The sequence below is a fragment of the Lynx canadensis genome, chromosome B1 (genome assembly GCF_007474595.2).
Source record: "Lynx canadensis isolate LIC74 chromosome B1, mLynCan4.pri.v2, whole genome shotgun sequence".
NCBI lineage: Eukaryota > Metazoa > Chordata > Mammalia > Carnivora > Felidae > Lynx > Lynx canadensis.
In genome coordinates, this window is record NC_044306.2 from 45,684,203 (window position 1) to 45,712,007 (window position 27,805).

At 37.7% G+C, this 27,805-nt stretch overlaps 1 protein-coding gene across 1 annotated transcript in view; it reads right to left on the reverse strand.

Annotated features, from left to right (window-relative positions):
• Window positions 1–27,805, reverse strand: part of KCNU1 (potassium calcium-activated channel subfamily U member 1) — a 149,449-nt gene that overhangs the window by 63,968 nt on the left and 57,676 nt on the right. The window contains exon 19 of the mRNA XM_030311875.1: window positions 7,504–7,618. Within this exon, the coding sequence (XP_030167735.1) occupies window positions 7,504–7,618 (115 nt within the window). The remainder of the gene's footprint in view (window positions 1–7,503; window positions 7,619–27,805) is intronic.

Here is a 27,805-nt window from a genome sequence, read left to right on the forward strand (position 1 = left end):
TTTTATATACGCCCTTAAACAAACAAGGTCTCATCTCTGTCTTTTAAGAGATTATAAATGACAAGAATGAAAACATGTAAAAACTACTTAATGCAAATAAATATACACACTCCATAAATGATCAGCTGTCCACTGTAATTTTTATTTCCATATTAACAAAGCTGCTTCCTTATCTTCCCACCCAGCTACATTGATGGAAATTTCCATACCCTCAAGTCCTAGAAGAATTTGACTTCATTTTTCTTAAGACCTGTCTATAGGTTAACAGAAAGGTTGAAAAAAGGCCTTTGTCCCTCCTTTATTACAGCCTCCTAAGCTAGTCAAATAGGGCAAAGAAGACAGGAATAATGGAAGGAATATGCTGAATTTTCCATGGTATTCCGCTGACATTTTTACAATGTTTATTTATTTTGAGAGACAGAAAGAGAGAGAGAATGAGCAGGGGAGGGGCAGAGAGAGAGAGAGAGGGTGAGAACCCCAAGCAGGTTATGTGCTGTCAGTGCAGAGCCCAACACAGGGCTCAATTTCACAAACCGAGAGATCATGACCTGAGCTGAAATCAAGAATTGTATGCTTAACTGACTGAGCCACCCATGCAACCCTATTTTTAAGTAATAGCAACAAAATGTTGTCTGATAATCTGAATAATTCATTTATTTAATGAATACCTAATGAATTACTCATATATATATATACACACACACATATATATACACATATGTATACACATGTATATATACATATATACACACACATATGTGCATATACATATACTTACATGTACATATATATACATATACTTACATATATATATATATATATATATATATATATATATATACACACACTTTTATAGTATTTTTGCTAGAGTCGTAGTACTTTGATTCTCAGAAATCCAATTTTTGGCTATAGGTACAAGGTAAGAACTAGAAGTTCTTTCCAAATTCTTATTCTTCTATTTACTAGCACCCTAACTCTTTCATTTATCTTTGGAATTCAGGCCCATTGTGCTTAAAAATATCATTTCTACCTGTGTAGGTGCATGTCTATCTTTATCCCTATCCCCATACCTATCTATACCCCTAATCATGCATGATGCATTTGTGTTGCCATTTTCCTTGTATTTTCTACTGAGACTTGATGAAGATATGTATTGTATTCATGACTGACACACACCCCTGCTAGGGGTTCTGACATATTCAAATGCCATCAGTTGCAATGAGGAAGGCAACTTCAGAGGTTCTAGAATCTCCAAGAATGCAAACATAAGTGCTATCTGGACTCAGAGAAAGGTAGATCAAATGCTGGCTTATACAGTTAATACTATATAATACTGTATAAGCACATGTGGATTTCTAGAACATGATTTGAAATCCTATAGTAAAGGCAAACTCAATATGCATATAGGAATGAAATAATCAAAGAACACTTTTGATTTACTAGTTATGGACTCCATTTTATTCAAATAAAGAAGTCTCTGATTATCTAGAGGGAAAGTCATTTCAAAAGCTTAATATGGAACGAAGAAAGAAAAGTACCCACTCCGGGCGCCTGGGTGGCTTAGTCGGCTAGGCTTCCAACTTCAGCTCAGGTTATGATCTCACAGTTTGTGAGTTCAAGCCCCATATCTGGCTTGGCACTGGTGGAGCAGAGCCTGCTTGAAATTCTCTGTCTCTCTCTGTCTCTCTGTCTCTCTCTCTCTCTCTCTCTGCCCCTTCCCCACTTGTGTGCTCTCTCTTTCTCAAAAGAAAGAAAGAAAGAAAGAAAGAAAGAAAGAAAGAAAGAAAGAAAGAAAGAAAGAAATCCTATCACTTAAAAAAAAAAAAAAGTTCCTGCTCAGACAATCTTATATGCTTAGTTTCTATAGAAATCTCAGGATGTGGAGACAGAAGAACCATGTGTGGTGATTTATATCCAATATTCTGACTCTGGAAAGACCCTGAAAACTGGTCCTCAGTAGGAGTTCAGTCATCACAGTCTACAGGATGGTGCTTCTCTTGCCTGGAGAATCCGGGGCACAGAATTCAATTAGGTGTGTAGAACTGAGAATAAAACGGAAGGAAGGATCCAGCTTCCTTGCCTAATTCTGTGTCGGAGGGTAGGGTGAGGGTGCATAGTATCTGGAAGTGAGTGATTAAATGGGCAAATGTCTCAGGAGTCATCCCTGAGAATAATTTATACAAGGGCTGGGAGTGAGTGTGCCGAAGAGAAACAATTTCTCCCAGTTAAGTGGATTTCCCCATGTCCGTATGGATGATGTGCCTCTGATACTAACAAAAGACTGCCATGAAATCAACTATTCTGGAGGGAGCTGAGAAACGGCCAAAGAGAGAGCTGGAATTGCCACGGAAAAGAGTGTTCCAGAGGGGGAACAGTGAGGTATGGGCAGATATGGACACGGTAAAGTGACTGCACCAGAGGGAGTTCCCGTAGTACAGGTCTTCACTGAAAATCCTGATGATACACTCTGTTGAGCTGATGGGCTATGGATGGTGGGTGGTACACAGTGAATGAAATTGTGGAAGGTCTGAAACTTCACACCCTCTCCCCCTGAATGTGAAAGGAATTGGTTGCAAAAGCATGAAAACCTAAGAGTCAGGGAAATAGTGGCAGAGGAGGATGGGGGAGCAGAACAACAACATGACCCATTTTGCACTTGTTCAATTTAGGCTCTCCATAAGAACTCAGCATGTTTTATCCCAATTATTTAGGTCCTAATAGTATCTCTATTTTGCAGATGGGGAAACTGAAGCATAAAAGCTAAAGAGGATGGTGATCCAGGGTTCATGCCCGATATATGGACAATGCTCATGACCGATATCTGTGACATGCTTGACCTTTAAAGAGATAAGACTGGGTTGGATATTAAGAAAGAGAGAAAAAATGACATGCATGGTCTCCGGTCCTCTAAAAGCACATGGAGAGTATGAAGATGAAGTTGATACCATATTTACATATGATCTTAGTCACAGGTTTCACAAAGATATAGTGGGAAGGGAAATTATACAGGAAAGTTCAATATCTAGATTTCAATATAGTCTGTAGCAGTTGAATTAAAGCAGACCCAGAGGGAGGATTTCTAGGGAAGGGCTAATATACCCGAAGAAAACAAATCTTTTTTACAGGAAATGGTTTCTTCTCCTGACCCAGGTCTATCATAAACTGCCTAGAAATTTCTGCTTCCTCTTGTTCATTTGATTAGGTATCTGTCAATATGTACTTGAGTTTATAAACACCTATTTTTAAAAATACTGAATGACTTAGTGTGGTTATTGTGTTACTGGTCAGTCACAACATGATATGAAATAATTGTATCTAAATCTTCTCTTTGTAATACCTCATTAAATCAGTTTTGCTGAAGTAGTGAATTTTGATAGGAGAGGCAGAGTAAATAACTCAGTAAATAACTATAGAACAGTAAAATGGGTAGAACTCTCTCAAGCTCACCCAAAATAGGGTAGCCAATAAAGAAATTGGAAGTGAGGGCAAAGGGGATCCAGGAGCAGTTGAAATGTATTTTTATTTATCATAAAGTTTTGCATAAGTCTCACTGGATCACCATGGAAAGAAAGAGGAAATATTCATCTTCACTCTCTCATGTTACATGAATCCCTTGATTTAACGACACAGAACTCAAGTGAACAGAGCTAGTGTTTGTTTACTTACTCAACAAATACACATTTAACTACCATCTATTAAATAGACTTTTGTGTGCTCATCTGAGAACCTAACTGCTATTTATAACATTGCTTATTCTATGGGAAGAGAAAGACCCCAGGGACACAATGAAATATTGGACTATAACTTTTGTATAAGTTCGGGCTGTCTGTATTGCTTCAGTACTAAGAATAGAAGATGGTAGTTTCTCAACTTACTGGAAAACCCACTGGTGGGCTGAAGATTACATCTTTAAAAGCACCAAGCCATTGTCAGCAAAACTATAAATAATGTTATGCTGTTTGGGGTATGTGAATGGAATACTATTAACACATCAAAAACGGATCACAAATAGCACACACCACACATTTTACATTTTTCCCCAATCATAACTACTTAACTCTATTAAGCCATCAAATTTATTTTACTACTTGTTGTTACACAGAACATATGTTTATCAATTTAATAGCTGGAGTTATCTTTGCCCTGCAAAAAAAAAAAAAAAAAAAAAAAAAAAGAAGAAGAAGAAGAAAAAGAAAAAACTAAAACAAAACAAAAACACACCCTATTTTATAGTACTAAGTGGGAGCAGGATCTGTCATTGATCCTATTAACACTGTACTTAAATCAACTGAGCTAACCAACTCCATTGATGAAATATCACAGAAATGTACCCACAAATGGCACTTATGTATATAGAAGTATTTATCACTGTCTAACCAGCAGGACTCTGATTATTTTTTTTTTAAATATGTAGCTCATGTGAACATATCTTGCTTTTCAATTAAGAGGTGCAGATGAATTAAGGATCATCTTTAAGAGATGATCTGGCTGGCTAACTTTCATGATCTCTGACCTTCTTTAGGAGCTTTTAAAGCATATTCAGGGATTTCCTGGCCAGATATAGGGCTGAAAGGCCCAATCTATGAATGGACCATGCCATCTAGACCAATTCTCCTTTTAGATGTCTGCTTTGAACCACTTCCTTATTTACCATAGACAGTGCAGGTATTTAAGACAATGGAAAACATATCAATAAGTGATTTTTTTGTAACTGTACTAAAGAATAATGAGGAAAAGTCTGTCAAACTGAATGCCTACATTTACATTTAAGGATTTTCTATGGCTTTTTGTACCCATTACTTGCCAATCCTCTATTATCACAGAAGATGTGGAAAAGGATAAATGAGCACATAAGCATGGCTGAAGCACTTCATGTGTCATCCTCAATGTTGTCTTTAAAGTCTCAAAAGCAATTTTTAAATGTGAATTATGTTTTTGTAACAATTGCGTGTTAACATAAACAGAACATGGGGTGCCTGGGTGGCTCAGTTGGTTAAGCGACTGACTCCGGCTCAGGTCATGATCTTTTGATTCGTGAGTTCGAGCCCCACGTTGGGATCTGTGCTGACAGCTCAGAGCCTAGAGCCTGCTTTGGATTCTGTGTCTCCCTCTCTCTGTGCCCTCGCACTCTGTTTCCCTCTCTCTCTCAAAAATAAATAAACATTAAAAAAACCATAATCATCACGTATACACAAATACACAGATGCACAACACCAATAGCCAAGAAAGTATTCTTGAGACATTTGAGATGTTCTTTCATACAACATGCTAGCACACATTCTCACCTCTGGTCAGGCTAGCTGGCACATGGAAGGCTCCGGGTTTCCCCCATGCCTTGCCCATGTCATGACCTTCACACAAGTTGTAATGCCCATTCTCTCCTACTTTTCCAAATCCCACCTGCCACAGGAAACTTTCTGGAACAATCCATCCACTCCTCACTGACCTCTTCTTCCATTGCCCTCCTGCCAGAATTATCTATGTAGCACTTCAAGGACTACTGCTTTATTTGAACTCTGATTTATGTTACATAAATTCAACTTGTTTACCCAACTAGATTGCATGGGGGTTGAAACATCATTTCTGTATCTCCAAACACATCAAGCAGAGTGCCTACTTAGCACATAGAGGCACTTAATAAATCCCTATTTACCAACCATTTAAAAAAGAAACTTGCAAACCTCAATTATAGTGAATAGCAGTTTTGTTGTCATTAAGAGTGTGAATTCCCGAAATTCCATAGCACTTTCCTCCACACAAAGTTCTTAATCCTTTCCCACAGATTATCTCAGTTTCCTAAAATACTGAGATAGAAGGCAAGGAAGGGCAGAAGCTATAATTCCTAGGCCTGTTATATTCCTCTTGGAAAATGTGGAAAATGCACACACGAAGAGGTGGCACCTTTGGTGGCTCAGTCGGTGACACCTGCCTCACCTGTGGGAGTGGTAGGGTGAAAACCTCTGTTAACCAGACCCAGCTCTCTGGAATCCCCAGTTAAACAGAAGCATGGTTCTTCATATATTAAAAGAAGGAGGTGAGTGGGGCACCTGGGTGGCTCAGTCGGTTAAGCGTCCGACTTCGGCTCAGGTCATGATCTCACGGTCCGTGAGTTGGAGCCCTGCATCGGGCTCTGTGCTGACAGCTCAGAGCCTGGAGCCTGCTTCGGATTCTGTGTCTCCCTCTCTCTCTGACCCTCCCCCGTTCATGCTCTGTCTCTCTCTGTCTCAAAAATAAATAAACATTAAATATATATATATATATATATATATATATATTAAAAAAGAAGGAGGTGAGTTATTTAAAATAACAAGATCAAGGATTTTATTTAAAAATCTACATTCTTGATAGGTTATACACTTACTACATATGCAGCCCAATTTTGTGCACCTTCCCAGGTATAGCACTTGATAATCACAATAAGGAACATCTGATGAGTACTTACTGTCAGCCAAGAATCAAAGAGCTTTAAATAACTAATCTCATTCAATTGTTACAAAACAAGAAGTGTTTATGACTATCATACTCATTTAATATAGCAAAACTGAGATAACTAGACAGCCTTTGAACTTAACCCTAACCCTACCCCACACCCACATTATGTAATGCCGGTACATATTGACTACACTCTACTGTTAATACAGTATCTACCTGCAGATAATCACAATTCTCAACCATTAAAAATTTTTCCTAGTATAGTATAGGTACTAAATTGAAATGTTGCCAACATATTACAAAACTATTCACAATGAACTTTGAAGCAATAGAACTTTTAGATTAACCTTCTATTTAAAAAAAAATTAATGTTTATTTATTTATAAGACAGGGAGAGAGACAGAGTGCAAGCAGGGGAGGGGCAGAAAGAGAGGGAGACACAGAATCCGCAGCAAGCTCCCGGCTCTGAGCTGCCAGCACAGAGCCCAACATTGGGGCTCAAACTCACAGACTGCGAGATCATGACCTGAACTAAAGACGCTTAACTGACTGAGCCACCCAGGTGCTCCATCAACCCTCTATTTAAAATCAACTGAACAGATCACCCTCCACTGCCAACCCTGCATTCTTGTTAATCAAGATTTTAATGCACTAAAGAACTGCAGGGAAAAAGAGAGGGGGAGAAAGAATTTCTTGACCCTATTTTGCCGATTCAAAAACAAAAGCAACCTCATCATCAGTTTGTTGGAAATAGGGGATGGATTAATACTAGAAATTGGGAATAATTGAAATTTCACCCCAGCCCACCTGTCTAGGGTACCTGATCTGAGAGAACACTGGGCAATGACCTTTGGTAGTCACAAGTATAAATTTCTCTGAGCGATGTTGCAAGGAGGTATATTTGTTTAGCTTAATGATATTGGGAGAAGCAGAGATGAATTCATGTAGGTGGGGAACAATTCCACTGGCCACTATCAGGGCTGATAAAGCCAATATTCTGGTTTACATCACATTGGTATTGCCCAAGGATCCTCGGAAAACGAGAGGGAATCGGTTCTCTGAGGCTCTTACCTGGTGGCGAAGCTCACGTTGCTCATCAGTCTTTCCTGTCCGAATGGCAAATCATCACTCTGTGTAGAATCAGAGAATTCCCTCATGCTGCCTCTCTTTACCAGAATTGTTGTCCCTGCAAGAGCACAGCAATCTTAATGAGCCAGTCTATCTTTCTGCAAGGCATTTTTGAACCACTGCTACTGCCTGAGACATTTCTAGGCCCCCAACTAGGGAGAGGGTAGAGATCCTTAGCCACAGACTAATTCTAAGAGGATGGATTATAGAAATCTCTTCAATTTCCTTCTGCATGGTTAGAGAGTGGGTAGAAAATGATTGTGAGGATTTCAATACCATATGGATGCCTAAAATAAGCACCTATTGAGTTGCTGCTCTACCTTTCTAAGACATCACTCTAGCTCACCCAAGTGTAGCATCCCAGGGAGCTTCCTGTTACAGACAGGGTCTACAGCCACTATGGGACTCCAAGAAAGGATCACTATGCAAGTCCCTTTTCCCTTCTGCACAGGCTATGATTTATTCTCCTCAGATACTGCCTCCTTTGCTTTACTTTTCCTTCAAGGAAGGATTCCTTTATGATTAATTTCAGCTTTTGAAGAATCTTGATCTTGCATGGGCGAGGGCTCAAAATATTTGTGAATTTCCAATCTGGAAATAATACAAAGGGAAATCACTTTCTCACCTGCAAAATGGGAATGATACTGGGACTTCAAAGGGTGACTGTGAAGATAAATGCAAGAAAGCTTGAAATTTAATAATGAAATGAGCTATTTTCAGCTGCTCTAAGATGGAAAAGAAAAACTGACACATGAACCATTACTTCTCCAGTGATGCCATTTTTATTCCAGAACCCAGATTCGACTTAGGAATTCTTTCAACACACTGGGCTAGGACATCATTATTGGTCAATCAGAATTGGCACTTAGTATTGTGATAAGAAATATCATTCTAAAGGATGCCTGGAAGTTACATGCTTCTCTTTCACTCTTCAAGGACCCTGCATTATCTGCTTGCCTGAACCAGACTGCTGGGTGATCAGAGATTGGGAACTGTCTGAGAAGAAGTTATCAAGGAGATGGACAAAGTCAAAGAGTAGTTATCACTGTTACTCTTCCTCCTTGCTTACCCAAGTGGAGAAAAGAAACACAACCTTTTTCTCCTGTGTCAATTTAAGAATTATCTGCGTACTCAGACTACTCAAAATGAGGAGTTCATGTAGAGCAAACCTTTACACCCACATATCACCTGGTTTGGGACAATGGCCGACAGAAAGAGCCACAAAAACATCTTGGTATCCCTCTACTTTTGATGTAATTCTTTCTGACCCATTCTAATCCATGGAAAATATCAATTGAGTGAAAACACACTTCTGGAAGAAGAGACACCGCCTTTGGATATGGGATTTGTCAGCTTCAATCAGCAGTAACTGCATCACACAGGTGTTCTAAGAGTCAAGTTTAAAATGAGACTGCTCCCTACCTGTAATCCCCAGATGCCTTCACTTACCTAGGGTGGGTTGATGGGGGTTTTCAGGTTGACTGGTGTTTCCTTACTTCCTGGTTACCTTTTGCCCTGGGGGGAATGGCTCAGGGACAGAACATCTGAAGAAAATTCTGAGTGAGGATTGGTGTGTCAACTGTCAATCTTTAAAGGCTACCCACTGAGTACAGGTGATAGAAGCTGAACTATGGAATGCAAAAGGCAACATGCCGAAACTGGCTTAGAAATGATGGAACGTTCGGGAAGTCTCTGCTTTCTCAAAGCCTAACTTGGCAGCCAACATTTGCCAGGTATTAAAAAACAGTGGGAGGGGATAAGTGGGTGAGGTAAGTGCTATGTATGAACCCCTTGAAATTTTTGCTAAAACTTTGAATCTTCCCTTGCGTTATTTTTAACAAAATCTCTTCTGAAAACACATTAAATATCTGTATAATTTTGGAAACTTTCCCAGTTCTGGAAGTATGTGCATGTGGGGGTCTGAAAGAGAAGCCTGTATGGTGGCTGGTGACACCTCTGGCCTTGGGCTGCCTGCCTGAAAGTGAAAGGTTAACTGGCACACGTGACCTCTCCTGGTCCTGGTCCCTTCCAACTCGAATTCCGTAATCCTAATGACCATCACAAAATGTCTAGAAGTGTTCTCTCTACCAGGTTGCAGACAGGGCAGTTAAGAATGTGCAACATCTATTATTGCCCCTGCCCCCAGTTTCTATGCTGCTTCAAACGACTGAGGAAAAAGCAAAGAATACCATAGAAATCGGAAGCCAAAGTCCTCTATCTCAAGGCAGTTGATAAGCAACTGAAGTTTCTCTGATTACATTCTAAGGCAGTCTGATCATTTTAATATATATTTTTATCTATCTACAGATGACAATGTGCAAGAATTTTTTCATATTTTAGGCAAGAAAAGAACGGAATGGATTTTTGCCTTACACTCTAGCTAGACTGTTAATGTCCCTTCATGATCTCCTATGACCTCCCTACAGATATTCCAGAGAAGGTTTATGGATAAAGCATCAGACCTCAAAAAAGGACATGGTATCTAATATATGTAAATTATTTAAAAAAAAAAGTCCCTGTAAAAGGCCAACATTTTGATTACGTTTCTCTCTTCTTCAAGAAGTGATACCCTTGAAAGCCACGGGCAAACATTTTCTTTTTTGGCTTACATGATAGGACTGCATGTGAAGACATACCTCATATATGGATAGCAGTAACTCTAACCCTTTCTATCTCATCCAAGAAATCTTATCATCGCCCAAATAAGCAAAAATGATTCCTATATTATTTGGATAATCATGAATCTGCCACAATTTCCTAAAAAGCCAAATTGTTGCAATTATTTACAAAATTTAATATTTGGCCACCATTGTGACACGCCTAAAGAGTGGTATCATGTATTCTGGATAGGAACCGCTACTCTTAGGAGATAGAGAAGACGCAGGACAACAGAACATGCCAATGCCTTAGTCTTGCAAAAGGAGGGATAGCATTCATCCATCTGTTTATTTATTTCTTTATATATCCATTCATGATCAGAAGTTTTTTCCAAGAAAATTATTATAGCCATGAAAGATGGCATAGATTGGCATAAAAAGAGGCTAGATCCAGGGAAACCAGCCCAGAAGCTATGGTAATCACTGGGATAAGAAATAAAGAGGGACACAGCTGAGGTGGAGATAGACACCAAAGGCTGGAGAAACAGAGCCCCACTTTCAACTACAGTATTAGAATAACAACTGTCACAAATATAGGAATACGAGATATTTGTACATGACCTTGGTAGGCTTATTATCAAGTTGCTTTCCTTTTTACTGAAATTCAGTGGGCATGTGGTCCCTGACCCTGCTTTAGAGAAGAAGAGTCACCTAAGAACCCCTTTTATTCTCTTGCCTACCTAAGGCCACTGGTGCAGGAGGAGAGCTTTGACCAGATTTCAGAGTCGCTAGGTAAGCCAAGCCAGGGAGACCAGCTGATAGATTCATTAGGGGATTTCTATCTCAACCTTCTGGGTTTGCAATTCTCCTCCCTGGGAAACACTGTCTGGGGTGACTCCTGTCTTAACAAGGTCATTTAGTCTTGGATGTTTATGAAAAAAGTGACCCAGGGCCAAATCTAAAGAGAACTGTGAAGTGGGGTACATTCAAGTTTGGACCATGGATCCAAACCATTTCATATCATTGCTTCCTGTCCCTGACTTCTTTCACATCCTCTCTCCAATCTCCATTTAGTGATTCCCCTCTTCTTTAGGTGTGACTCCACTGCAAAAATTAACACTTTAATGAGGACTCTAAAACAGTGCTCTGCGGTAGAGATTAGGGAAATCTGGAAACAACTTTCCTCAGGGCCATTTTCATACTGCTCATTTCCTCCACCCCACTGCACACAAAGATCTGTGAAAGCTCCTCCTTACCCTGGTAGAGGACCCCTACTCTAAGACTGGAGGCTTCAGAGGTTTCAGTGGTAAAATAGCAGGCAGTGAACTGTATAGTTAGGGCTGGAGAAGTTCCTGCCCAATAATTTACCTAACTATAGTAAGCAGAAAAAGAGACAAGTCCTCCTGATCTGAAGGCTAGCCCTACTGGTCTTCCTGCTCTGAACCCCAAAACATCAGGGAATGGGTTAAAGTAAGTATAATCTGCTAGGACTTCTCTGCTAATTCTTATTTCATCTGCATTTCATTGATGAGAAAAGAAATAATCAGATTCTTTTTGAGTTTATATTCCCACAGGTAATATGATAATTAACATACTATTTTCCAGGTACTGGTCTTAATGCTTTTTATATTAATATACTCCATTTGTATACGTTTTTTGTGTTAATATTCTCATTTAGTCTTCTGAGAGATGTAATATTATCATCAGCATTTATACTAATCTGAAGCACAATGAGAGCTTAAATAATTTGCTTAAAGTCACACAGCTAAGAGGTGGCCAGTGCAGAATCCATGTTCTTCACACTGGGCTGCCTCTCTAAAACGTTAAGCTTATGAATTTAAGTGGAGAATCTCTGGTGTGGTTCCAGTTTTAAAAAGCGGAAGTGATCAAAGGAAAGAGGGATTATAAATCATGGAACATCAGAATTGAAAACGGCCACAGGGATGACAAGAACCGCCTGGCTTGGAAATAACACAAAGACTCCTAAAGGTAGCACGTCTTCCCTAAATCACAGCTAATCAGTGGTCGTTGGCATTCAGGTCTTCTGAACTCTCAATTAGCATAGTAGGAGGAAGAAATTGGTGGGACTGAGAAAACTCAATTAGCTCAAGAAAGAGATAGTTATTAGAAAAGAGTGGACTGGGGATACTCTTCATCTGGCTCTGAAACATGAAATATTCAACCTGAAATCTGTACTAATCCAAAGTCAGAAAATTTTTCTATTTTGTCATCTACTGCTAAATTCCTAAACCCTTTTTGAAGGTTAATTCGCTGGGAGAATCTCCACATACTATCGTGACTTTTCTATGAGGCCAAAGAGCCCCCTTCTATGGTGATGTCCTCTTCTGCACATTTCCTTGAGAGCTCTCTCCGGATTCAAATTCCCCACACAAGCCTACTCCCTAGCCGCCAGATCCATGAGCATTTCCTGGTACTCTGCTGCCATCGTCTGGCAAACAAAGTCAAGAACAGCTGCCTACTATTCGAGCATCTGTGTACCAGATAGTTTGATAAAGTTCTCCTGGACACAGGGAATAGGCATGGCAGGAGTGGTGACTGAGGATTAGTGCTGGGCAAGAAGAAGAAATGATCCTATTATGAGAAAAATAAAATATTCTGAGAATTGTGATAATTACAGAAAAGCTCAAACATTAGAGTATAAGTCTTACTAATTTACTCCCTAGATACTATTAAATGCATGTTACAGAAGTGGGTACAATTTGGCATATCTACAAATATGATCGCCAAGCCTTTCTATTTAGGCAAAAATCTTTCCTTCTTTATACTAGAGCAACTTCCTGTTTAAAAAAAATATATAGTAAAACCACACATAAAAGCTGGCTAAACAGAGCGGTGATTACTAATCTTTATAAAACAGTTTTGTTTTGCAAAATGACTGACAGAAGTGTGTGCACAGGAGTGTATATACTGTGCTTGCAAAAGTTTGTACACTGTGTTTACAGGAACACATCTACTACATGAAACCATGCTAGATTTTCATATATTCTAAAGACATGTGTAGTGAAAGGATACTTTACACATATTGTTTTTTCTCTTTCTTCACTCCTTTCTTTAACGGGATATTTCTCCTATTTATTCAGCCTCATCCCTTGCCTCTGGAAAGATTCATCGTGTATAGGACACAGTAAGAGTCAGTGTTTAGCTTCTGAATCCAAAATAGGGCTTTGAAGTCTATTTAATTAGCAATCTTCAGACTTAAGCATTCAGTGGCAACCCTACAGACAACAGGGATTTCAGGAAATCACATAGGAATAGCTTCTTTTTATGCCCAAAATGGTGTTAGATTTTCATGCGGAAATTGAAAGATTCAGAGAAAATAAAGTCAAGGTTAAGATGGAGCCTTTAGTTCTGCACGTGGAATGGTAACATGAGCAGCTCCACAGATCTGTTCCTCAGTGAAACAACGTAAGTAGTGAACATTATTAAAACAAACGTGTGTGCACGCGCGCGCACACACACACACACACACACACACACAGATGTCAGACTCAGTAGACAAACTCTTCAGAGCAGCTGTTATAAATATGTTCAAAGAACTTTAAAAAATGATGATTCCAGAAGGAAAGCATGATGACAATGTCTCTTCAAAGAGACAATAACAATAAACAATTTTTTACAAAAAGGAAACAATGGCAATTCTATAGTTGACAAGTACGCTAATTGAAGTTAATTATTCACTAGAAGGGTTAATGGACTGAATAGTGTCCCCTCAAATTCATGTCCACTGGGAAGCTCAGAATGTGACTGCAGTGGACTGAATTGTGTCCTTCCCAAATCACATGTTGAAGCCTTAACTCCCATTGTGAGTATATGTGGAGATGGAGACTTTACGGAAGTAATTATGCTAAATGAGGGCCCTGATACGATAGGATTAGTATCCTTATAAAAAGAGGAAGAGAGACCAGAGCTCACTCTCTGCCATGTGAGGACACAGTGAGAAGGTGGCCAGCTACTTGTCAGGAAGAGACATCTCTCCAGGACTGAGCTGGCTAGCACCTTGATCTTGGACCTCCAGCCTCCAGAACTGTGAGAAAATAAATTCCTACTGTTTACGCCACTCAGTCGGTGGTGTTTTGTTATGGCCATCCAAGCTGCCTGCTATAGTGACCTTAAATCTTTGCAGATGTAATTAGTTAAGAATCTCAAAGTGAAATCGTCCTGGATTTTGGGTGAGTTCTAAGTCCAAAACTGGTGTCCTTAAAACAAGAAGAGAACACACGGACATGGAAGAGAGACACAGGAAAAAGGGCCATGTGAACATGGAGTCCAACTGGAGTGATGCTACCACAGGCAAGGGGTCACCAGCAGCCTCTAGAAGCTGGGAGAGGCAAGGATGATTCTCCCTGAGAGCTTTCGGAGGGAGTGTGTCCCTGATGATACCTCAACTTCAGACTTGGGTATGACAGGCCTAGGAGATACATCAAGGAGCTTATGATAGGCACAAAATACACATTCCCCCAAAGATGTCCATGTCCTAATCCCCAGAACCTGTGAATATGCTCAATATGGCAAGAGGGATTCAAGGTTGCAAATGGAATTAAAGGTGCCAATCAGCTCACCTTGAAAGATTTTCCTGGATTATCCAGGTGGGTCCATTGTAACCACAGAAGTTCCTTAAATATGGAATAGGGAGGCAGGAGATTCAGTCAAAAAAGGTAATGTGATGATGGAAGCAGAGTCTGAGCGATGCGACATGAGAAAGACCTGACCAGACATTGCTCAGACAGAAGGGGGCCATGAGCCCAGGAGTGCTGGCAGCCTCTCCAACCTGAGTAAGCAAGGCCATTCATTCTTCCTTAGAACTTCCATAAAGAAACACAGCCATGCTGCCAGACCCCATAAAATATGACAAATGTTAATTTATAACTAAGCCACTAAATTGTGGTAATTGGTTACAGTAGCAAATGGAAATGAACACAGGGCCCAACAACATATTTCAACTGCCAGAAGAAAAAAATTAGCAAATAAAACGACAGATTGATAGAGACTACTTTCCAAAAGAGTAAAAGCAAGAGGGAGAGAGAGGGAGAGAGAGAGATTGAGACAGGCAGAGAGAGAGAATAATGAAGAAAAATAAACAGTTCCAGAAAAATGTGGATTCACATTATATGTAACATATACATGTAAAGACAGGACCAATAAGAGGGAGGAGAGAGAGATGAAGAAGCAGAAAAAAAGACTCAAATAAATAATGAATAAAATCTTCCCAAATTTGATGAAAAATACTAATCTACAAGTATGGGCACACCTCAGATGTATTGTGGGTTTGGTTCCAGACTACTGTGATAAACAGATATCACAATAAAGCATGTCAGATGAATTTTTTGTTTTCCTAGTGCACATATAAGTTATGTCTATGCTAAACAATAGTCTAAGTGTGCAACAGTATTATGTCTAAACAATGTACATACTTTAATTAAAAAAATACTTTATTGCTAAATAATGCTAAACATCATCGGAGCTTACAATGAGTCACAACGTTTTTGCTGGTGAAGCGTTTTGCTTTGACGCTGATGGTTGTTGACTGCTCAGAGTGGTGGCTGCTGAAGGCTGGGGTGTCTGTGGCAATTTCTTAAAATAAAACAATGAACTTTCCTGCATCAACTGACTTGTCCTTTCACTTGAACATATAGAAGCTATTATAGGATTATTAACTTGCTCAATTTCAATATTGTGTGTCAGGGAATAAGGAGGCCAAAGGAGAAGGAGTGGAGTACTCATCAGTGGAGCAATCAGAACACGCACAGTATCAATTAAGTTATATGTGTTAAATGGGCACGGTCCATGGCACCCCAAAACAATTACAATAGTAACATCAAATATCACTGATCACAGATCACTATATATTATATATATAGTGTATATATATTTATATAAATATATATACATAAATATATGTAGTGTATATATATTTATATAAATATATATACATTTATATACATAAAATAAAATATATATATATATATATAGACACACAATAAAGTTTGCAATATTGCAGGAATTACCAAAATGTCACACAAAAACATGAAGTGAGCAAATGTCGGTGGAAAAAATAGTGCCAACAGACTTGCTGGATGCAGGGTTGCCACAAAACTTCAATTTGTGAAAAATGCAAAACCTGCAAAGTGCACTAAAGTGAAGCACAATAAAAAGGGGTATGCCAGTATTATTTTCCCATGAATGCTGTAACAAATTGCCACAAATTTGGTGGCTTAAAAAAGCATTCCTTTATTCTCTTACAGTTCTGGAGTTTAGAATCTGAAGTAATTTTCCCTGGACTAAAATCAAGGCATTAAATTCCTTTCAGAAATTCTAGGGGAGAATCCATTTCCTTGCCTTTTCCAGTTTCTTGAGGCTCCCTGTATTCCTTGCCTTGTGGCCCCTTCCTCTAGCTTCAAAGACAGTGGCACAACAATTTCTCTCTCTGAATCAGCTTACATCTGTTTTTACCACAAGCCCTTTTCTCTTGTGTATGTAGTTAAATCTCCTTCTTCTGCCTCCCTTCCATAGGCACCCTTATAATTATAATTAGACTACACATAGATAATGCAGGCTAATCTGCCCATCTCAAGATCCTTAATTTAATCTGCAAATTTCTGCAGTTTCTTTTGCCATATGAAAATCACATTCAGAGTTTCCAGGGATTAGGGTATGGATATCTTTGGGGGCCATTACTTAGTCTATTACATTATACATCTGAAGATATCAATGAATTCCAAATATGATAAACAAAGATATCCAGACACAAACATATCACAGTAACAATGCTGAAAGTCAAATATAAGAAGAAACTCTTGAAAGCAGCAAGGAATAAACAATACTTGATTTACAAATTAAATCCAATGGGATTAACAGATGACTTCTCATCAGAAAGAATGAAGGCTAAGAGGAAGTGGGATGACATATTCACCGTGTTGAAATAAATGGTCAGCCAAAAATTTTATACCCAGTAAAACTATCTTTCAAAAATGAAAATGAGACACCCCCAGCCCCAAATGGTAAAGACTTTGGAAAGTTTGCCCCTCCATAAAAACAAAAAATAAACTGACAAAAATGGTCAGGATAAATTTTTTTCAGAATTCTGAAAAGTAACCAGCAGTGACCCAAAAACCATTCAATCAAGAAAAATAAATCTCAGTAAAACTAGAAATATTTGTGGTGTTTTAACTTATATTAGTCCCATCCCCAACTCTCTAGCTAATCAGTGTCCTTAAAAAGTAATGCCCCATATTCCTGGTGCCAGAGGGAGCAGAGTAGAACTGCATTTCTTTCAAAGCCTTATTTCCAAAGAAGAGTCCTTATTAGACTTGTGTGGTGGTTCCCTGGATGATCCTACTTGAATGGCTTATATTTTCAACCTTATTTGAACTTACCTAGTTCTAAAATCCTCTACTCAGTGAGCTGTATCACACATTTTAATATCACAGCAGCTTAAGGCAATGGATAAAAGATAGGGCAAACAACAGACTACAAGAAGTTTAAAGGGGAAACTGAGGACTGAGTTGTCCATACGGACTTTGAAAAACTCTGGAATAGTAATGTAAACAACAACACACATGCCCAGGACTTCAGGACTGTGTACAGAAGTATACATGCTGAGAAGGCCCTAGGCACTCACCTATAACTGACTTGATGTTCTGTGCAAGCAGGAGGCGAAGGCTGAAGCAGAGCTGTCAACTGCCTCGCTGAATATTGAGGGCATGCCTCAGCAAAAACATGGAATCCCTTGACAAATACTGGGAGACTTATTGGTTGCAGGTATTAAACAAGATCTCTGTCCAATTTTACATGGTTGTTCAACTAACACAATAGAGAATTCAGTGGCCACAAATGATAAAGATGCAGACATTATAGGATTAGTTCATAAAAGTCACTGAACAAACAATGACAACTATAATAAGCAGTAACAACAAAAAACACTGGAGAAGGAGGTGGGTGAAATCTGATTTCCATAATTACCATATTATAGTATTTTCAATGTCTAATTTTTGATAAAAGTTATGAGACATGGAAAGAAACAGCAAAGTACTATCCACACACAGGATGAAAGGCTATCAATAGATACTGTCCCTGGGGAAGCCAGGACTTGCATTTATTAGTCAACAACTTTAAATCTATCAAAAGCTATTTTATGTACGTTCAGAGAATTAAGGGAAATTACAGCTAAAGAAATAAAAATTACAGCTAAAGAAATACATAACAACATAAAACAGAGAATATCAATAAAAATTTAAGTGTTATTAAAAAATAGAAATCCTGGAGTTGAAAAGTATAACTGAAATAAAGAAAAGACAGTGTAATTTGAGATCAAGTTTGAGTATGCTGAAGAAAGAATCAGGCAACTCAAATATAGGTCAAGGGAGATTACCCAGTCTGAGTGACAGAAGAAAAGGAAAATAAAGAAAAATAGAGCCTAAGAGAGCCTCTGAGATGTCATATAAATGTACTAACACCTACCTAATGGGAGGTGCAGATGCAGAGGAGAGAAAGGGTGGAAAGAATTCTTAAAGAAATCATGTTCAAAAACTTCTCAAATTACATGTAAAACATTAGTCTACACAACTAAGCAGCTCACAAAATTCTATGCAGTATAAATTCCAAAAGATCTACACCTAGACACCTCATAAACTATTGAAACACAAAGATACGGAGAGAATCTTCAAAGAGGCAAGAAGTGACTCATCATGTACAGAGGATTCTCAATAATATTGACAGCTAATTTCCCATGAGAAACAATGGAGGCCAGAAAGCAGTAGGATGACATATTTGAAGTCCTGAATGAAAAAAAAAGCAAAACAAAAAACAACAAACAATTCTATATCTGATAAAATTATCCTTCACAAATGAAAGATAAATTAAGATATTTTAAGACTAACAAAAACTTAGAGAGTTCATTGCATCTAGACAAGCCCTACATGAAATATTAATAAGAGTCGTTGGATTTGAAATAAAAGGCACACCAGGCAGTAATTCAAATCTTCATGAAGAAATGAAGAGCACTGGTAAAGGTATATTTACATAAGTAATATAAAATAAAACAGAAGGGTTTTTGTTTGTTTGTAACCGCTTTTATTTCTGATTTAAAAGATGAATATACAGGGACACCTGGGTGGCTCAGTCAGTTAAGCATCCGACTTCGGCTCAGGTCATGATCTCTCAGTTTGTGAGTTCAAGCCCCATGTCTGGCTCTGTTATGACAGCTCAGAGCCTGGAGCCTGCTTAGGATTCTGTGTCTCCCTCTCTCTCTCTGCCCCCACTTGTGATCGCTCTCTTTCTCTCTCTCAAAAATAAATAAACCTAAAGAAAAGATGAATATACAAAGCAACAACTGCAAGGCTATGCTGATGGGTACACATATATAAAGATGTAATTTTTAATGATAACCTAAAGGGAAGAAATAGAATTACATATAAAAACATAGTTTTTGTATACTACAGAAATTAATTTGGCATTAATCCAAACAGGATTACTATACATTGTTATGTTAACAGCAAACCCCAGGCCAACTACCAAGAAAATAATGAAAAAGAAATATATATGTAAATAAATGGCAAGAGAATTAAAATGGTGGACTAGAAAATATCTAACACAATAGAAGGAAGTAGTAAATGACTTAAGAAACAAAAGAGGTATGAGAAAGGAGGAGTTAAGATGGCAGAGTAGTAAGAGGACCCAGGACTTGTCTCCTCCTTGAAGACAGCTAGATGAATGTCAAATCATTTTCAACACCTAGGAAATCGATATGAGGATTAACAGAACAATCTGCATAATTCAAGGGAGGGAAAGCAGCAGGTTTGTGGTGTGGAGAGGTGAACTGCGGGAGAGAAGAACCACAGTGCCACAGAGGGGAGGAAGCCCTTTTTGTGGAAAGGAGAAAGACAGAGGGGGAGAGAAAGCAGAGCATTGGGTTTGCACAAGAAAGCACACCCCCTCAAAGTAGCTAGAGAAAAAGAGTAAAAACATGCACAGGAGATTGCACAAGAAAACTGTACCCCAAAACCACTGATGGGGGAAAAACAAGAGGATTTCAACACCACCAGATTTTTATGAATGGCAGAGCACAGAGTCTGAAGTTTCCAAGCTCATCTCCTGGTGGTGCTTCCTTAAGGAAGCAGGGCAGAGCCCTGGGAGTGGGCAGTACAATCTGAGGATCCCTTGGATCACACAAGGAGAAAAACTTCCCCTGCTTGAAGTGTATTTGGTAGAGGTGATATGCCTTTCCATGAGCAAAAGACCTAGCTCCATTAAGCTGCCGTTTTCACCCATATAGAAACAAAGATGCCAGCTGAGGAGAGTATGTCCTGCTGATGGCAGTGCATTGTGATTTACCATAAACTCTGAGCCCCTGCCCTTACATGGTAGTGTGACCATTTCCTGGGACAAACTGGTACCAGCCACCATATGTGAGAACCTTCCCCAGAGGATCACTCCAGGACTGAACTGTTGGGGGTGGAGGAGGGGGGTCTCTGAAGTGTTGGGTTTGAACCACAGCCACACCTAAGAAAAAACTCTGAAGGGAAGTGCCCCCTGGTAGGCTGACAGCTCAGACACAGACTGGAAAAAGGCACAGAGCTGATGGAAATGGGAGACACAAGAGGGGGGTAATTGACCTCTTGGCTGTGAGGGCGTGAACTTCCCACTCCAGAGACTAGAGAGTTGGACGAAGACATTTTCACCAGTAGCCCACCAACACTGATCGACCTCAGTGAACTGAACAGTGCCACCAAATGGAGAATGGAGCCATTACACGAAACCTTGCTCCCTGTGCCTGCCAGGCACATCTCCTCTAGGGCAAGTCTACCTGAGACTAGGAACAGAAGGTCCCTCCCCCAGAAGACCAACACAAATCCCTTTCATGAGCTTAGTCTTCTGATCATAGACTGCTGCAAGGTTTCAGCTTTAGGGGAAATAGGATCTAGCTTCATTTGGGTTTTGTTTGTTTGATGGTTCATATGTTTGTTGGTTTTTGTTGTTGTTGCTTCTGTTTTGTTTTTGTTGTTATTTTTCTTTTTTTTTTGGATACAGAAAGAGCAAAATCTTTTATGTTACTTTTTAAAATTTTATTATTTAAAAAGTTTTATTTTTTTTCCTATTCTTTTATCTTTTCTTTTTGTTCTATCAAGCTTCTCTTAACAAGTAGACCAAAACACACTTAGGATCTAGCTTCCTTTATTTGATTTTTTTTTAATTTTTAAATTTTTACTTCATTCAATTATTGTTGTTGTTGTTGTTGTTGTTGTTGTTTCTTCCTCCAAAATGACAAGATGGAGGAATTCACCTCAAAAGAAAGAACAGGAAGAAATGATGGCCAGGGACTTCATCAAAGTAGGTGTAAGTAAAATGTCTGAACTAGAATTTAAAACAGTGATTATAAGGATATTATCTGGGCTTGAAAAGGGCATAGAAGATACCAGAGAATCCCTTTCTTCAGAGATAAAAGAACTAAAATCTAGTCAGGCCGAAATTTAAAATGCTATAACTGAGATGCAAACCCAAATAGAGACCACTAAAATGAGGATGGATGAGGCAGAGGAGTGAATTAATGATACAGAAGACAAAATTATAAAATAATGAGGCTGAAAAGATGAAGGAAACAAAGGTCAGGGATCATTAAGGTAGACTTAGGGAACTCAGCAACACCTTAAGGCATAATAACATTCTTATCATATGACTCTCAGAAGATGAAGAGAGAGAAAAAGGGGTAGAAGGATTATGTGAGCAAATTATAGCTGAAAAGTTCCCTAATCTGGGGAAGGACACAGACATCAAACTCCAAGAAGCACAGAGAACTCCCATTAATTCAATAAAAGCCAGCCATCACCAAGACATATCATACTCAAATTCACAAAATACACAGACAAGGAAAGAGTCCTGAAAGAAGCAAGGGAAAAAAAGTGCTTAACCTTTAAGGGAAGACAGATTAGGTACACAGAAGATCTGTTCATAGAAACTTGGAGGACCAGAAAAGACTAGCAAGATATATTCAATGTGCTGAATGGGAAAAGAATACTCTAGCAGCCAAGAATACTCTATCCAGCAAGGCTGTCATTCAGAATAGAAGAAGAGATAAAGAGTTTCCCAGACAAACACTAAATGAGTTTGTGACCACTAAATCAGTCCTATAAGAAATTTTAAGGGGGACCCTTTGAGTGGAGGAAAAAAAAAGACCAAAAGCAACAAAGGCTAGAAAGGACCAGAGAGCATCATCAGAAATACCAACTCTACATTTAACACAATAGTGTTAAATTCATACTGTTCAATCATTACTCTGAATGTAAACGGACTAAATGTTTCAATCAAAACACGTAGGGTATCAGAATGGGCAAAAAAGCAACATCCATTTATAATGCTGCCTACCAGAGACTAATTTTAGACCTAAAGACACCTGCAGCTTGAAAGTGAGGGGATGGAGAACCATCTATCATACTAATGGACATCAAAAGAAAGCTGGATTTCTTAAGAAAGCTGGATTATATAAATATATAAATCAAGCATAAAGAAACTCATTGATAATAGTACAAAAATAATAAGGGACTTTAACACACCACTTACAACAATGGACAGATTACCTAAGCAGAAAATCAACAAGGAAACAATGGCTTTGAATGATACACTGGACCAGATGGACTTAACAGATATATTTAGAACATTTCAGAGAAGCAGAATATACATTCTTTTCAAGCACACGTGGAACATTCCCCAGAATACATCACATACTAGGTCACAAATCAGGCCTGAACAGGTACAAAAATATCAAGATCATACCATGCATATTTTCAGATCAAAACTTGAAGTCAACAACAAGAAAAAAATTGGAAAGCCCTCAAATACATGGAAGTTAAAGAATATACTACTAAAGAATAAATGGGTCAACCAGGAAATTAAAGAAGAAATTTAAAAAAATACATGCAAGTCAATGAAAATGAAAACATAACAGTCCAAAACTTTTGAGATGAAGAAAAAGTAGTCCTAAGAGGGAAGTATATTGCAATCCAGGCCTATTTCAAGAAAGCAAATAAAGCCTAAAGCCAACAGAAGAAGGGAATAATAAGGTTAGTGCAGAAATAAATGATACAGAAACAAACCGAAAACCAGTAGAACAGATCAACAAAACTTAGAGTAGCTTTTTTGAAAGAATAAGCAAAATTGATAATTCCCTAGCCAGATTTATCAAAAAGAAAAAAGACCCAAATACATAAAATCATGACTGAAAGAGAGGTCACAACCAACACCACAGAAATATAAACAATTATAAGAGAATACTACAAAAAATTCTATGTAAACAAACTGGGCAATTTGGAAGAAATGGACAAATTCCTAGAAATTCACAAACTACTAAAACTGAAACAGGAAGAAATAGAAAATTTGAACAAAAAGAAAAATTAATGCCTATTCTTCTCAAACTGCTCTGAAATATAGAAATAGAAGGAAAACTTCTAAAGTCATTCTACAAAGCCAACATTACCTTGGTTCCAAAACCAGACAAAGACTACACTAAAAAGGTGAATTAGAGGCCATCATCCCTGATGATAATGGATACAAAAATTCTCAATAAGATACTAGCAAATCAAAATCAACAGTACATTACAAGAGTTATTCACTGTCATCAAGTGAGGTTTATTCCTGGGTTGAAGGGTTGGTTCAATATTCATAAACAGTCAAAGTGATGAACCACATTAATAAAAGAAAGAATAAGAACCATATGATCATTTCAATAGATGCAGAAAAAGCATTTGACATAATATAGCATCCATTCTTGATAAAAACCCTCAACAAAGTGGGGACAGATGGAACATACCTCAACAGTCCACATACGAAAGACCCAAAACTTATATCGTCCTCTACGGGGAAAAACTGAGAGCCTTTCCCCTACAGTCAGGAATAAGACAAGGATGTCACCTAACCTTACTATTTAACCTAGCACTAGCACTGGAAGTAAGCCTCAGCCATAAGACAACAAAAAGAAATAAACGGCATCCAAATAGGAAAGGAAGAAGTCAAACTTTTACTATTTGCAGACGACATTAATATACTACGTAGAAAACCTGAAAGACTTCAGCAAAAAAAACTGCTAGAAATAATACATGAATTCATCAAAGTCACAGGATATGAAATCAATTCAGGAATCTGTTGCATGTCTACACACCAATAGTGAAGCAGCAAAAAAAGAAATCAAGGAATCATTTCCATTTGCAATTGCACCAAAAATAGTAAGATACCTAGAAAGAAACCTAACTAAAGAGGTAAAAGATCTATACTCTGAAAACTATAGAACACTTATGAAAGAAATTGAAGAGGACACAAAAAAATGGAAAAGCATCCCATGCTCATGGATTGGAAAAACAGCATTGTTAAAATGTCTATACAACCAAAATCAATCTCCACATTTAAAGCAATCCCATCACAGTAACACCAGCATTTTTTTCAGAGCTAGAACAAACAATCCTAGTTTGTATGTAACCACAAAAGACCCTGAATAGCCAAAGCAATCCTGAAAAAGAAAAACAAAACTGGAGGCATCACGGTTCTGGATTTCAAGCTACATTACAAAGCTGTAGTCATCAAGACTGTATGGTACTGGCACAAAACAGACAAATAGTTCAATGGAACAGAATAGAAAAACCAGAAATGGATCCACAACCATATGGTCAACTAATCTTTTACAAAGTAGGAAAGAACATTCAATGTAAAAAAGACGGTCTCTTTAAAAAACAGTGTTGTGAAAACTAGATGGCAACATGCAGAAGAATGAAACTAGACCACTTTCTTACACCATACACAAAAATAAATTCAAAATGGATAAAAGACTTAAATGTGAGACAGGAAGCCATCAAAATCCTACAGGAGAACACAGGCAGCAACCTCTTTGACCTCAGTCAGACCAACTTCTTACTACACATGTTGCTGAAGGTAAGGGAAACAAAAGCAAACGTGAACTACTGGGACTTCATCAAGTTAATAAGCTTCTGCACAGTGAGGGAAACAATGAACAAAACTAAAAGGCAGCCTACAGAATGGGAAAAGATATTTGTAAACAACATATCTAACAAAGGGTTGGGATTCAAAATCTGTAAGTAATTTATCAAATTCAACACCCAAAAACAAATAACTCACTTAAGAAATGGGTGGAAGATATGAGCGGACACTTTTCCAAAGAAGATATTCACATGGCTAACAGACATATGAAAAGATGCTCAACATAATTCATCATCAGGAAAATCCAAATCAAAGCCACATTGAGATATCACCTCATACCTGTAATAGTGGCTAAAATTAACAACACAGGAAACAACAGGTTTTGATGAGGATGCAGAGAAAAGGAAACCTGCTTGCACTGTTGGTGGGAATGCAAACTGGTGCAGCCACTCTGGAGAACAGTATGGAGATTGCCCAAAAAATTAAAAATGGAACTACCCTACATTGTAGCAATTTCACTACTAGATATTACCCAGAGGTCCCAAAAATACAGATTTGAAGGAGTACACGCACTCCAATGTTATAGTAGCAGTATCAAAAATGGCCAAACTATGCAGAGAACCCAAATGTCCGCTAATGGGTGTACAAAACTGGAGTGTATACACACACACACACACACACACACACACACACACACACACACATTCATACAATGGTAATATCACTCATCCATCAAAAATAATGAAATCTTGCCATTTGCAATGACATGGATGGAGCTAGTGTATTATGCTAAGTGAAGCAAATCAGTCAGAGAAAGACAAATACCATATTACTTCACTCATTTGTGAAATTTAGTAAACAAAACAGATGAACATATGGGAAGGGAGGGAAAGAAGTCAGGGAAACAAACCACAAGAGATTCTTAATGATAGAGAACAAACTGTGGATTGATGGAGGGAAGTAGGTAGGAGATGAGCTAGATGGGTGATGGGTACTAAGGAGGGCACTTGTGATGAGCACTGAGTGTTGTACGTAGGTGATGAATCACTAAATTCTACTCCTGAAACCAATATTGCACTGTATGTTAACCAATTAAAATGCAAATTTTAAAGAAAGTATTAAAAAAAGAAAAAAGATATAACATTAAAAAACGTCAAATGTCAGATGTAAATACTAACTTATCAGTAACTGCATTAAATGTGAAAGGATTAGACTCTGCAATAAAGAAGGAGGGATTGGCAAATGGAAAAAAAAAAGACATGATCCAACTCTATGCTGCATGCAAGATATATACTTCAGATTCAAAGACACTAACAGATTGAGAGAAAAAAGATGAAAAAAGGTATTTTATGACAATGGTAATCAAAAGAGGGCTAGAGTGGTTACTAATTTCACACAAAATAGAACTTAATACAAAATACAAAAATAGTAATTCAAAAATATTACTAAAAACAAAGACATTTTATAATGATAAAATGGTTAATCTACCATGAAGATATAACAGACTCAGAGGCACATAACCATAGAAATCCAAAATACATGATGCAAAATCTAACATATTTAAATGGGGAAATAGACAATTCAACAACAATAACTGGAACTCTAATAGTCCACTTTCAATAATAGATAGGACCACTATCGATTGTTCTATTAGCAAGGAAATGGAAAACTTTAAAAATTCTATAAATCAACTAGACCTGACAAATATCTATGGAACATTCCACCCAACAACAGAAGAATACATGGTCTTTCCAAGTATACATTGAATATTGTTCAGGATAGATCATATACTAGTCCATAAAATAAGTATCAAAAAATTTAAAAAGATTTAAATCATACAAAGTATTCTCTTAAACTACAACGAAATGAAATGAAAAATCAGTAATAAAGTAATTATAGAAATTCACAAATATGTGAAAATAAAAACAACACATGCCTAAATAACCAATGGGTCCTTCCTCCCAAAAAATCACAAGTGAAATTATAAAATATTTTTAGATGAATGAAAATGAAAACACAAAACATCACAAATACAGCCTGTCCCTGAAGAGTGCTTAGAGACAATTTTATTGATGTTAATTCCTTTACTTATTAAAAAAGAAAAAAAGATCGAAAATCAATGAAGTAATCTAACCTTTCATGTTAAGACATTGAGAAAAGAAAATTAACCCACATCAAGTTGAAAGAAGTAAATAATAAAAATTATACATCATTTAAATAAAAGAAAAATAGTAGAAAAAATAAATTAAAAAACCCAAAGAAAATTGACAAGCATTTTTGGCAAGACTGGCCTCAAAAATGAAGAAATACTCAAATAACAAAAATCATAAATTAATGGGGTGATGTTACTACTGACATGACAAACATGAAAAGGATTAGAAGGGAATATATATGTATACAATACTTTGCCTGTCAACAAATTTGATAACTGATTAAATGAATGAATTCCTAGAAGGACAAAACCATCAAAACTGTCTCAAGAAGAAACAGAAAATCGGAATAGCTCTGTAAGTAAAGAGATTCAACTAATAATAAAAAAATGAAGTTAGGCTTTACTGGTAAAATTGCATGAAATGTTTAAAAAAGAATTCACACTAATCCTTCACAAATGTCTCCAAAATATCAAAGAAAAGGAATGCTTCCCAAGATATTCTTTGGGGCCAAATTTACAATGACATCAAAATCAGACAAAGACATCACTCCCCCAAAGA